Source organism: Crotalus tigris, unplaced genomic scaffold, assembly GCF_016545835.1.
Source record: "Crotalus tigris isolate CLP2741 ecotype Arizona unplaced genomic scaffold, ASM1654583v1 scf7180000018368.3068619, whole genome shotgun sequence".
Lineage (NCBI taxonomy): Eukaryota > Metazoa > Chordata > Lepidosauria > Squamata > Viperidae > Crotalus > Crotalus tigris.
This window is the reverse complement of record NW_024096968.1, coordinates 760,844-774,734: the sequence shown is the minus strand read 5'-3', so window position 1 is coordinate 774,734 and position 13,891 is coordinate 760,844. Positions and strand designations below refer to the sequence as shown.

The 13,891-nt window shown below is 37.6% G+C and overlaps 1 protein-coding gene across 1 annotated transcript; it reads right to left on the bottom strand.

The window, feature by feature from the left end:
• Nucleotides 1-276: 276 nt before the first annotated feature.
• AMBN (ameloblastin) lies at nucleotides 277-13,490 on the bottom strand. Its single transcript, XM_039351049.1, has 10 exons — nucleotides 13,437-13,490; nucleotides 12,007-12,057; nucleotides 11,161-11,208; nucleotides 8,593-8,709; nucleotides 7,385-7,624; nucleotides 6,207-6,245; nucleotides 5,969-6,028; nucleotides 4,308-4,352; nucleotides 2,833-2,874; nucleotides 277-753 (listed from the first exon to the last, which is right to left on the bottom strand). Exons 1-10 carry the CDS (start codon nucleotides 13,488-13,490, stop codon nucleotides 277-279), a joined length of 1,173 nt encoding a protein of 390 aa, XP_039206983.1.
• Nucleotides 13,491-13,891: the final 401 nt, after the last annotated feature.

The window sequence follows — 13,891 nt, the reverse complement described above, 5'->3', positions numbered from 1 at the left end:
AAGCTAGAGAGCCTAAACAGGGAACAGATCACTTAAGCAAATGGGAAATCAAATTTAGTTTTTAAACCATTGATCATCTGGCACCTCCAAAACCTTCTCAAAGATGAAATATTAAAAAAAAACTGAAGCAAAGCTTATGGCCTCCCTGCAACAAGCTACAGTACATCCATTGATTCATGCGTTGGATGTTTTGGTTCTCATTGAATAAAAGATCATCTCAAGCCCCCAAAAAATACCTAAGGAGTACACAAGCAAAAATGTGTTCTTCAAGGATTCTTAAGGCTCTTGCAAATGCCAGCTGCTTTGACTGACTTGTGGCTGGCCAGGCTCATTTCCTGCACTGGTTGAGTAAAAGAAGTCAGGAAACATGGTAGGATCCAAAGGCATGGGAGTGCTAGTTGCCTCTAATGGAGTGAAGCTATCAGGAATTGCTGGAGGCAAGACAGTGGCTTGAGGTGCATTTGGTTGTCCTTTACTCTGACCAGCTGGGTTTAATAGATTGTTATGGGCATTGGGCAAGGCAACCCTTGGGTTGCTATCTACAGGGATAAGAGTGTTCCCTCTGTCTGAAGGGTTGGGCCCTAGATTAGATCCTTTTTGAACTTCAGGCTGTTCTGTAATGCCCAGCTGATCATCTTCGACTGTGTAATCTCCTGGTTGGCCTCTGTTCAATGGCATATTTCCAAATCTGGCATCCATGGGAAAGACATGGGGGCCTGTTGCTCGATAGGCTGGTGCCCCAAATCCTCCACCCTGGAAAAAACAACAAATTACAGTACATGAATGGCTATGAACCCTCTGAAGATCCAGATGACAATCTTATGAAGAGAGAATATGTGATATGAGTGCAAAGTGTTGGCTTTGGTGCTTAGCATGCTGACCTAAACGCAAACTTGAGGAATGAAAATCTAAACTGTTTTTTTTTTTTTTTATGCAATGGGAAATGTCCCAGAAAATAAATACTGTGTTGACACTGAAGCCTTAGAGGACAAATAACAGATGACATAACTTAGCTGAGATGGAATTTGAAGTTGGGCCAGCTAAGAGCTGGTTTTGGGGGGGGGGGGAACTGAATAGTAGTAATAACAGTAGTAGGAAAATCATTGAGAATTTTGATAATAAGAACTGTGGAAGCATCAAAAGAGCAAAAAAAAAAAAAAAAAAGACAGCAAAATCAGAATCAGGATTCATTTGGGGCTCAGCCAAATCAGTTCCTGAGAAACAATTGCATGAATGAATGCAACCCTGCTGTTTCTGTGAATAAGTAAACTTAAGTATGCAGTTCTTATTCTCACATTAGGAAACATGCTGTTCAGTCTCAGTAAACTTTGGGTGTCTTTGGCAAAAAAATTATAGCAGCGAATATAAGAATAATAATAAAAAATAACAAAGAGGGGAGAAGTTAGCCTCTCCGATGCTCATCTATAGAGTGCTTCGGGGTGAGTCTTCTCCCTATTCTATGAAACATCTACTTGAAACTGCTGGGAGAAATCATTCACCAGCTCAGGGTGAGGTATCATCAATTCACTGATAATACCTAGTTCTACAGCTCCATCCTGAACCCAATGCAAGATGCATGCTTGGAGACTTCTGGGTTTTGGATAGGGAAAAAAAATTGAAGCTCACTCATTTGAATGTTGCCAAGATTGAGAATGGGCTACAGAGTGCCTACTAAAGCATTCCTACGTTCCAGGGGGTATCAGGAGGGTCCCAATGTTTGTCTGTTTATTAAATTTTTAAACCACCCATCTCCCATATAAGGTGACTCTGGGTGGCTTACAAGTTATAAATGTTAGGGGTTTTCAGTGGCATCTCCTCTCTTATGGAATACTTACCCCTCAAGCAAGTATAATTCCCACCCTCATGATGGTAAAAATGTGGGTTTTGTTCAAAAAGTTTTTGAGGCTGATTCTATACTGTTTATCTACAGTGTGTGGGTGGGTGGGTGGGTGTGGGTGTTTTATGGACATGTATATTTTTTCTTATTATTCAATATTAAACATTATAATTTTGTTTTGAAGTTTTAAAATATAATTTTATTGTTATTTTAATATCTATAAACTGCCTAGAGTTCATGAGGATTGAGGGGGTAGTTAAATTGCACATATAAATACATTCTGGACCTTTTTTCATCTTGATTGTGTTTATACCACTTTTACTTATTATTGCATTATTTGTAGGTGAATTGCAAACATTCCATAGGTTAGAAATTACTTTCTTACAAATCAACTCTATATTATATCCATCCACCCACCCATTTATCCATCCATCCACCCTTCTGGACCATTATATCCATCCATCCATCCATCCATTCCAAGGCAACAAATACTTTGGATTCCATCAATTCCATTAGAAAAAATGAACATGTGCTAAATTCTGCAAAAATCAGTGGAATATAATGATGTTTATCAGTACTTGAGCTTACATATACCAAGGAAATGTTTGTCTTATACAAGCTTTTTTATCAATACTGTCCATGGAAATATTTTATATTTATAATAGTGCAGCCCATTTTTTACCTCAGATAATTTTTTAAAGGTGAAGGACAGAGGCCCTTCTTCAAGTGCATGTTGCATAGAGTTCCCACCCCTTTGGAGCAAAAGATTATCTTCACTTTTCAGAATTATTCTCAGTTAAATATTTATCCTTGGCCATAATACCTTCCCCTTCCTCCACTATACTTTATGTTCATGTTACTAAGGTTACTAAAGTTTGATCTGCGTATCTGCTGTTTCTTAGCCTTGGGTTGTATGATTTGTTATCTTTAAAGAGAAAGTCGATTTTTATCCCTTCTTAACTGATATGTAAATGATTATGATGTCCACAACTTACCTGCATTTCTTCTGAGCTTACTATTCCTAATCTGGCAGGAGCCTAATGAAACATGTAAATAAGCAAACCACATATCAGGAGTGAAACATGCCAGTCTAATACCAAATACAGTGCTAATTTTTCAGGATCTATTGTTTCATTCCATGTAATAATGCTTTATTCCTGTATTACCAACAACAACATCAATGCTCCTAAATGCATTTTTCTTTTCCTTTGAATTATTATGTTATGTTTTTTTAAAAAACCTCAGGTATTGTGGTAAATTCAACCTTCCTCCATTTTAAAAGCTGTAATTTAAAAATCTGAAATGTTAGCCTTACAGTGGCCACAATAACTTGGATAATAATCATTACCATTTGAACAGCTGGATTCAAACGTGTTTATATATTAATATGTAGGTCATATTACAGCTTTCCCCAATCTGACCAACTTCTAAATGTACGAATTAATTTCCAGAAATTCTGAACAATGGATACGTTGGCCAGAGAATTATAGGAATTTAAACCCACATGTAGTATTCCATGTCTCAGTATGAATATAGACAACTCTTTTAACACGCATCTGTAAATGATGTGTAGTAACATTATTATTGTGAATAAATGTTAGGTGCGTCTGGGCCTATGTTGAGAAAAGTGTGATCTATGACTAAATTACTTTTTTTATTTTTTGCTCATTTTTAATGTGACCTATAAAATAATAGGTGGGAACACACAGAAGCACATTAACAGATGGGAAGGAAACTACAGAGATGGCCCAAGTTTAAGATTTTGCCTTCTTTATTTTTCCGTATAATCCTTTCCATCCCTATGGGGGATATGGGAAAATGTTTTGTTGCACCAAGAATACTTTTTCAATGGAGATTTAAGCTATTCCTTAGATATAATTATAGGAATTCAAATCTCAGTTGTGATGGCCCTGGTTCCCACTATTTCCTTTATTTTTTTATTAATTATTTTTAGTTTATTCAAAGAAGATTAAAATGCAAAATATTTTTTAAAAATCCAAAAGAAAAAAAAACACAACAAAAAAGACATTAATAAAAAAGAGTCTTTAAAAAAAACCCTAATGCATACACACATAACATCCTCCCTAGCTGAATGCTGATTAGTATAATACAGCAATGTTGGTTTCTCAGTTCTTGCAAAAAGAATTTTAAACTGTTAAACTACTACATCTACTTACAAATTGTTAGCCTGTCATCTATAAACTATATTAATAACAAAGTGGTTAACAGAAAAAATAATAATAGTGAATATATCATATAAAAATATTAAAGTATTAAAATTGTGAACAGTAATAAAAAAAGACAAGGTTAAAATTCCAAAAAACCCTGTTAATAAACTGTTATTGTAATCAACTGGTTCCCACTATTTCTATGTGGTATTTTATACAGAATACACAGAAATACATTTATTTAGACCAAACATGGTAAGTCTGAAGGTTTCATTAGGGGTAGATTAATGTTAAGTACTTACTCCTTTATTTGCTACATAAGACATATATTGCAAATTGGGATAAATCTAGACAAAAAGAAAAGAAAGAATGAAACTGATTTTAAAATGCTTGTTTTGTTTTAATTTGTATAAAAATAGACCTGAAACGAAAATGTCTTGTTAGCCAGAATAATGACTCATCTTTATCCACATCCTGGCTTTAAAAGGTATCATATAAATATTTCAGGCCTGAAACTCAGCCGCACAAACAAGCAAAGCAAGCAGTACATGAAACCACACCCCCTGCAATCCACGAAAAGCTCTCTCCACGGAACCGGTCCCTGGTGCCCAAAAGGTTGGAGACCTCTGAAATATTCTTTATGGATTTTCCTCACTACTTATTTTACTTTATATTCTGCCTTTATTATTTTTATAAATGACTCTAGGCGGCTAACATATTTAATATGTCTCCCTTCTCCTATTGTCCCCACAACAACAATCCTGTGAGGTGGGTTGGGCTGAAAGAGAGAGAGACTGGCCTGAGGTCACCCAGTTGGCTTTCATGGCTAAAGTGGGACTAGAATTCACGGACTCCCTGTTTCTAGCCTCATGCCTTAACCACTTGACCAACTGGCTCTCATTATTAAGATTATGCCATTTCTGCAGGAATCCACAAGAACTTGGAAACTATCAGGATTATGTTGGAATCTCTTAATTTAATAAACCCACGGGTCAAGTTCTTTCTAAGGAAGAATGACATTTGGGGGAAAGGTTTTTTTTTTGTTAAATATGTTTGCATTTCAGAGAAAGAATAGAATAGAATAGAATAGAATAGAATAGAATAGAATAGAATAGAATAGAATAGAATAGAATAGAATAGAATAGAATATAGCTGGAAGGAACCTTGGAGGTCTTCTAGTCCAGCCTTCCGCTCAAGCAGGAGAACCTATACCAGCTCAGACAAGTGACTGTCCAATCTCTTCTTAAAAACCTCCAGTGATGGAGTGCCCACAATTTCTGAAGGCTAGCCGTTCCACTGGGTAATTGTTATCACTGTTAGGAACTTTCTCCTTAATTCAAGGTTGCTTCTCTCTTTGATCAGTTTCCAACCATTGTTTCTTGTCCTGCCCTCTGGTCCTTTGGAGAATAGTTTGACCCCCTCTTCTTTGTGGCAGCCTCTCAAACACTGAAATACTGCTATCGTGTCACCCCTATTTCTTCTTTTCTTTAGACTAGCCAATCCCAAGTCCTGCAGCCATTCTTCATATATTTTAGTCTGCAGGCCTTTGATCATTTTAGTTTCTCTTCTCTGAACTTTTTCCAAGGTCTCAACATCTTTTTTGTAGTATGGTGACCAAAATTGATTGCAATATTCCAGGTGTGGTCTCACTAGGGTTTTATAAAGTGATACTAATACTTCATGTGATCTTGATTCTATGCCTCTGTTTATACAACCCAGGATTGTATTAGCTTTTTTGGCTGCTGCTGCACATTGCTGGCTCATAGTCAAGTGATCGTCCACTAGGACTCCAAGGTTCCTCTCACAGTTCCTGGTTTGAGCCAGGTTAAAACATTTGAAGCAAAAATTAATTTGCAAATAAGTTATGTCTACATTTGTGCTGACATTTAAGATGGAAATGAAATTCCCGTGGTAGAAATTCAGCTGCATTAACAATAAGATTTTAGCTTGAGAACCAACTTACAGACCGCTGCTGTGGTTGTTGGGCTGTGTTTTGCTGGGTTCCAAATAAGCCAGGGTAGATCTTTGCACAAAGAAAGAAAAAGTTGAATGGGATATCCAGAAAACTATGAGAGATTATAATATATACTGCCTTAAGAAATAATACAAATTATAAAGAATTCATCACATGGCATTCTGATTTTGTGTGTGTTCCTCTGTAGCTGTTTTGGTTATAATTCTCATAGTCAAAATCTACTTACCTGGCCCAATGTCCCTGAATAGTCTTGTATGACAGGTAACTATAGTTAACAAAAGAAATTATTAAATATCATTAGTTTGCCAACATGTAGAGAATAAAGAATAAACTAAGTAAAGCTTTCAATCTAAATATGATTGTGTTATAAGTGTTTAAATTCTTGGAAGAGGCTTAAAATCTAGAAGAAATATTTATATGTATCTTGCAGAGAAATTCAGAAACTGATACATAAATGAACCACAAGTAATTTAAGAGATTAAATTTTTAAACTAGGAAATTTGTTCGTAGTATAGATTTGAAATAAATTGTTGCAAGATCACATTCCAAAGAATCTACATCAGTCAATTTACTTGGTAAATACGATCTTCCAATATTTTCTTTCATTTGATTGTAAATGTGTACAATTTCATGCAATGCAATCAACATTTCTTTCGAAATGTTTATTAAGGAAAAATTTGCTGGAAAGTGCACATATTAATTAAAGACCCAAAATGTATTATACTAGGAAAGGCTATTTGTAAAAAACTTTATATGTGGTAAAAAAAGGCAAACAAAAAGGAGAAATGTGCATTAAAATACATACACATTTTAGACTGTTCCCCCCCTGCAAATTATGCAAAATTGAAAAACAGAGAAATCAGAACTGAATGATTCATTCAACCTTAGTTAATCTTGTGCCTTCATATGTTTTGTAATTACCATACCAAAGATTAATAGTTCAATCACAACTAGTTGCTTAGTGACCATTCAAAATTATAACAAATGCCCTAAAAGCTATTATGACCCAATTTTGAAGTTGTCACGGCCTCCCTCCCTCCCCCTCCATATCATCACATTTTTGACACTTTGCAACTGGATCACCTTAAAGACAATTTGCAGTGTCCCATAATCATGTGACTGTGATTGTCAACTTTTTTGCCAGTTTCTGGTATTTATTTCCAGTTTCCAGCAAAAAAAATCACCCACTGGGTAAAATGAATTCAATTAATGACCATGGCATTCGCTTAACAACTGCCACAAAAAAAAAAATGCTAAAACTTTGGATCCAGTTATGTGATGCCTTGACTTACAACTACAAATACTTACAACTATAGTTATGGGCTCAATTACAGTTATAAGCCATGGAGATGCAGAGAATTCCTACTCATATTAGAAGTGTATCAATTGCTTGTCCGAACTGACCTGTTGAGTCTGTCTATCCAATGATAGCTGTTGCTGAACATCTGGCTGATTTCCTTCTGATGGAGAAAACTGTTTTGGCTGAAATGCTGGCTGGACATCATAATGTTGTATTTGGACTTGCCTTGTAGGAAGGAAATGTGTGTAATGATAAGGAGGTTGCTCTTGTATCCCAGGTTGTTGTAGCAGAGTGGGTGTTTGAGATGGCAATGGAGGAGGGTGCACTGGCATTGTGTATTCATACTATAGAGTGATAGAAGATGAATAACCAGAAGGGAAAAGTTAAAATCATGAATGAACCATTTTCAGGCATACTGAAGGGCTGCATGAACAATGAATCTGATGAATGAATTTCCATACCGTAATACATTTATTTGCCTCTATGACCAGGATTCTCAATTCTCAGGGTCATCAAAGTTCCCTAACAAATTCCATGTCTCACCTAATATTATTATGATTATTTTAATACAAGCATGAATCATTATGCCACTATGCCACAGAAAAAAATGTCAACATTTAGCACTCATCAATTTTGAAAAATGTCCCAAAGGTACTTTTATTTTAAAAGCAACTGGAGTTTCTGATTTTTCTTCAAGACGTTTCAGTTCTCATCCAAGAAGCTTCTTTGGTGCCTAACTAACTGGTGGGGTTCCAGAACTGAAAATCAGAAAGTCCAGTTGCTTTTAAAATAAAAGCACCTTTGGGACAACCCTGACCTGGATGAATGAGAACCTCCATTGACAATTTTGAAAAATGATTCCTGCTATGTATGATTTCAAAGATTTCCTTAGATATTGAAGGAGGAGACAACTGCAACTCAGTGCTTTATGTAAAGGAGAACCACAACCTCGGGATAAATATAAATATAAACTGAGAGAAGCGATAGAAAGCATGTGGGAAAGCTGGGCTAAAGAAATAGATTGGCATTTTAATAAATGGGAGTTTTGTGATTGGCCATGTCATATAGCCATTCTGAGGGACTGGATTGAGACTGATGGTCACCATTTGAATGCAAAAGATAAGGAGGTCATGCTGCAGAGGATCCAGGGAATTATAATTCCCATGGAAGACCATAATGAATGGCATGGAATTCTTAAAGTTGTAAATCCCAGGATATTCAGAGAAAACTAGAAAACCAGGGAAAATTTCCTAGAAAGCAAAAAGAATAGTTCTGCTTCAATTCTGGTGCTATAACAGCTTAAATTGCTTACCTGTTGAGTTTCATGTTGAGGTCTTTGCCTTATCAAGTAGAACGCTGAATGTGATGGTAGGAAATTGTGCATCCACATTGAATGATATGGATCAGCGTAGCTGTAAGTCTGGCCATACTAAAAGTGGTATGATTAAATACATTTATTCTGAAGCTATAATTCAGAGGCTAGTGAAGTTAGAACAGGAGTTAAATTCAAGCCAATATTACCAATCAGAATTACTTCATAAATAATAAATGTTGTAATGTGTGTGTGTGTGTGTGTGTATATACATACATATATATGTAGGTCTTTGGTTGTTCGGGTTTTCTCTCGCATAAAATTGGAAGTGTCTTGGCGACGTTTCGACGAAGTCCCATTCGTCATCTTCAGGCTGGTGTTTTCAGCTTCGTGCTTCGAGCAGCAATGTGAAAGCACGAAGCTGAAAACACCAGCCTGAAGATGACGAATGGGACTTTGTCGAAACGTCGCCAAGACACTTCCAATTTTACGCGGGAGAAAACCCGAACAACCAAAGACCTACATACAAACACCCGCGAAAAACTCAGTATATATATATATATATATATATATATATATATATATATATATATATATATATATATATAAAATAAAATGAGCACCAAGGTAATTAAAACTATAAAAGTTTAATTTAAAAACGCCAAGCTTTCGCCGACACCTGCCGGCATCATCAGGGCTTAAAACGCCAGAGAGTGGGAGAGTCTCTTATAAGCAAGCCAGAGTCTGCGCCCTGCTCCTTGATCTCGTTATTGGACCTAATTGGATAGATTGTGCTCTGGTGATCCGTTTCTTCCTGCACCCCTTATCTACGTGTGTGTCCTCATTTGTCTTCTTTTCCTTGGATTCTAGGGTGGGTGGGGCAACCTCCCTATCCCCCTGGTTGCCCCTCTCCTTCGATCCATTCTCTCCCTCAGGTTTGTGTGGTGGTTTGCATTTCTCTTTCCTCTTTTTCCAATCCACATCCATGCAGCTATTCTCTCTACGAGTGCTTTCACTTTCTTCCCTAATGCCTCCCCCTCATACCCAGTTGTTACTGAAATGGTCATGTGTGACATTCTGGGCTACCTGGGTTACAGCAGTAAATTTGGGTAGTTCAGTAAGCTGTTTATCCATGTGATAAGCCTCGTAAGTATGGCCATGCACAGTCATCATGCCCCTCCCCCCTTTTTTGTCTTCTGCATCCTTCCTCCACACGTTACAGTCGGAATCACCGTATATATATATTCCTTTCTTTGATAATAGACCCATAAATTTAGCTAGGGAAAAAAGGGCAGAAGAGAAGGAAGAGACACTACATATCTATTTAGTAATCATTCTGTCTTTTGGCAGCAGACAAGCCTCAATAAGGAAACAAATGAAGACAGCTTGGAACAGCTTTCAATAAATATTGTATAGTCAGTTTAACAGACATCTTAGAACAGTGGTGGCGAACCTATGGCACAAGTGCCAGAGGTGGCACTTGGAGCCCTCTCTGTGGGCATGTACACTGTCACCCCAGCCCCGCCTCCCCCCCACAGCCCAGTCCTTATCAGCAGCCCCCCCGGAGGAAAGTCAACCCCAGGTGCAGCCCACATAGAGCAGCACTGCCAGGCACATGGCAGCTGGGGAGCACATGATGCTACGGGGCACGGGCAGAGGGTGTAGCTGCAGGGCTGCCTGGGCGATCTGCAGCAGGCCGTGGATGGCCCTGAGGGCGGGAGGGGTGAGGGCGGAGCAGGGCCGGGGCAGGCAGGTGGAGTGGGAGTGGGGGCGGGGCGGGGCAGTTTTGGGGCACCCAGTCTCTAAAAGGTTTGCCATCACTGTCTTAGAAGATCACTACAGGATATTTAACACAACAATAGCATAACTTTCCAGAGTGCCTTCAGGATTACTGTATAAATAAGTGAAGGGTTTTAATAACCAGCAGGAAAGAGTTAGGTTATGTCTAAAATCATACTACAGTGCACAACTGCTTGACAGTAAGAGTCACTGAGTCTAGTAGTATTTGCTGTTGAACACAGTGCATTAAACTGAGTTGCATATCCAAGAAAGCAATCAGATAATTCTGATTTATCCACACTTTATTGTTATTATTTTAAATTTATCAGCCACTGAATTCCCATAGAGATTTACTTGGGACTGAGTCATATGGAACATCATAGGATTCTTTGAGAACATAATGTGTAACTTGTTTATTAAGAAGCATGTCTTATCGAACCTGGTTAAAATAATTGTACATAGAAACATAATCTTTTCATGCTGCTCTATTGGCAAAATAAATATTGCTTTCGATTGTAAACTTGGTCAAGACTCAGTTTATCTTTCAATAAAAGTGAGGGATGGGAAACCTCTTGATTTTTAGATTTTGTGAGGTTTGGGCCTAATTCCCTAATCAGCGATCATTTCAGTACAGTTAATCAGTTCCAATTCTCTCTAAAGTCAAAGGTTCCTTGCTTTAGATGTAAGTAAGTCAATAAATAGAATAAGTCTGGAATAGCATCATCAGCTTATTCTCATCACCATTATTATTTTTTTTGAAAAGAGGGTATGTGGCATAACTATGATTACCTGAGGGAGTACCTTTGATATACTTGGTCCACCCAGCTGTCTCATACCCTGTAAGGCAATATTTAAAATCCTCAGTGTTAATGTAATCAGTATTTTCTATTTTTGCAGTATTTACACAGCTTTTCAGGGCGCTCACACAAAGAGTAGTTAAAAATAATAGCCTCCACTCACTCTCCACCTAATGCATCTTGCATTCAGAATTGTATTGTCTCTGTAACAGAAGTGTCTGATTACAGTAACATCTACACAAATTCTATTACATTTATCCAATCTCCTTTTACCAAGCGTCTTAGTTCTTTGCAGTCACAAGGGGTTAATTATGGGCTGTGTAAAGAAGCACTTTCTTTTGCCTGACTGGAATCTAATGCCAACTAATTTGCATGGATGTCCCTAACTGTATAAAAAAGGGAGGAAAAACTCTTCCAGCTGTTTGACAAAACTGACTCAAAATATTGCTGTTGAGGGAGCAGAGTTATTCATACAGAGGTATTGCAATTGGTCCGTCTATGTGAAAATTACTTCCAAAATTTTGCTTTAGAGGGCGGATTTGGTTTGCACAACTAATGTGAACACACTAGACAACATTTTCAGAAGCAGTTTGCCCTTGCGTGCCTCCTAGGACTGAAAAAGAGGGACTGGTGCAGGATCACCCAGGAAGGACTAGAACTCACAGATTCCTGGTTTCTAACCTGGTGCCTTAAGCACTATACTAACTCATTCTTATTCAATGCTATAGAAACATTATAAACAAAATAATTTAGAAACATAATTTGAAATACACACACACACAAACACAAACAAACAAAGATTTAACATATAGAGACACACAGAAACACAAAGACATACCTCAAGGCTTATACTACCCATTCCAGGAATCCCAGCATGATGGGGCAGTATCTATAAATATGCAAGATAAAGAATAGTTTATGTGATCAGAGATGACACTATTTATAAGAATATGAATAATATTACTGAAAACTGCTCTTGTGGGCTGGGTGGAAACATGATGACGTCATTGGAGGATTGGGGTATGACATTGAATATGATTTCTTCTTTGTTATTTTTCCTTCTCCTTGGTTATTGGAGGAAATTGCTGTCATATTTCAGCAATCTAGAGTAATTTGCGGGGCACAAAAAAAAAGGAAAGCAGGCAATCAGTTTAAATTACTAACTGTCAGGATGAACTCTGGATTTTTAAAGTATCGGACTTCAGGTTTCCATCACTGGGATGAACTATTTCAGACTACAGATTCTCCTGCCTTCTTAGTGGATCTTTAATTAAAACAATTAGGAATGTAAAACAGGTTTAGAAAATGAGAACTCATTTACATATTGAAAGCAACTGATGGAAATTTCAAGTAAAGTACTCTAAAGTAGAATGTTTATTCAACAGTCCCCATTACAGGAAATATAAAAAATGTAATTAATGCAAGACGTACAAAAGAGTAGGACATTGTTGTAAAATGCCTTTTAACAGTGTTTTTTGGGGAACCATGGTAATATACTGTAATTTTGATACAAGAAAGAACCCAAACTAAAGATTTGGGAATTATATCTGGAGACTACTAGATTGGATTAAAAAAAAAATTAAAAAAAAAGATCTAGTCTTTCTCAACCTTGGCAACTTTAAGATATGAGGACTTCAGCTCCCAGAATTCCCCATAAACATACTGTCTAGGGCAGTGGTTCTCAACCTTTTTAATGCTGTGACCCCCAACTGGTCGTAAGTTGAGGACTACCCAACCGATCGTAAGTCGAGAACTACCCAACCGGTTGTAAGTCGAGGACTACCCAACCAGTCGTAAGTCGAGGACTTTCCCTGCCCAGGAGCACCACACATGCGTGGTGCCGCACCCTGCGCTGGCCGAGGCGTAGCTGGCAAGGGGCAGCGACGGCGCAGGGTGACCACCGGCTGGGCCACCAGCTGGCCCAGCCCAAGGGAGGTAAGGCACCAGCCGGGCCCTATGCGGGAGTAGCACACTAAGAAAAAAGGGGGAAAAATGGCAGACTGCATTGTTTGGTGACCCCTGTGAAATGGTCGTTCGACCCCAAATGGGGTCGCAACCCACAGGCTGAGAACCGCTGGTCTAGGGAATTCTGGAAGCTAAAGTTCACACATTTTAACATTCTCAAGGTTGAGAAACACAACCTGGCACAAAATGGATAACCACATAATATTTTTTATTTCTGTTTTTTTTTTTTTAAAAAAAAGAAACTGATTTGTTTTAACTTTATTTGCCAGAAGTAATTGCTTGAGATAAAGTTGTAAGAATTACCGGTAAAGCAGAACATATTCCTAAAAGGCATAACGCAAATATCCATTGTTTCATAACTGGGATGTGGCCCATAAAAGGGAATTAGAAAGAACCGTAGAGGGTGATGAAATCCTGGAAGGAGAGAAAAACAAGACAATATAGAATGAAACAATAAAATCACCAATATGCAAATATCCTATTATTATTTGTCCCATTCTTACTACTAGTTTGGTATTAGGATGGAAGATGAATATCTCCCATCAACTATTCTGTCACATTAAAATTCTTAATTGCATTAATAATTCTGTCACAGTAAAAATTACAATTGAATGGCAAGTAGCTCAGTTAGTGCATTTCTGATGTCAATCAAAAATGTTTTTAAGTATTTAGTGGAGGGCAAGTGCTCTGGATAGAAAAAGCAATGTTCACAGCATGTCAGTTTTAGTATTCACAGCCCATCAGTTATATCAGCTTCT

Coding starts and splice junctions, on each gene's coding strand:
- AMBN (XM_039351049.1), bottom strand. CDS start 13,490: ATGAAACAATGGATATTTGCGTTATGCCTTTTAGGAATATGTTCTGCT. Junction 12,058..13,436: donor GAATATGTTCTGCTTTACCG/GTAATTCTTACA, acceptor GCATATTTATAG/ATACTGCCCCATCATGCTGG. Junction 2,875..4,307: donor CTTATGTAGCAAATAAAGGA/GTAAGTACTTAA, acceptor ATGTTTCATTAG/GCTCCTGCCAGATTAGGAAT.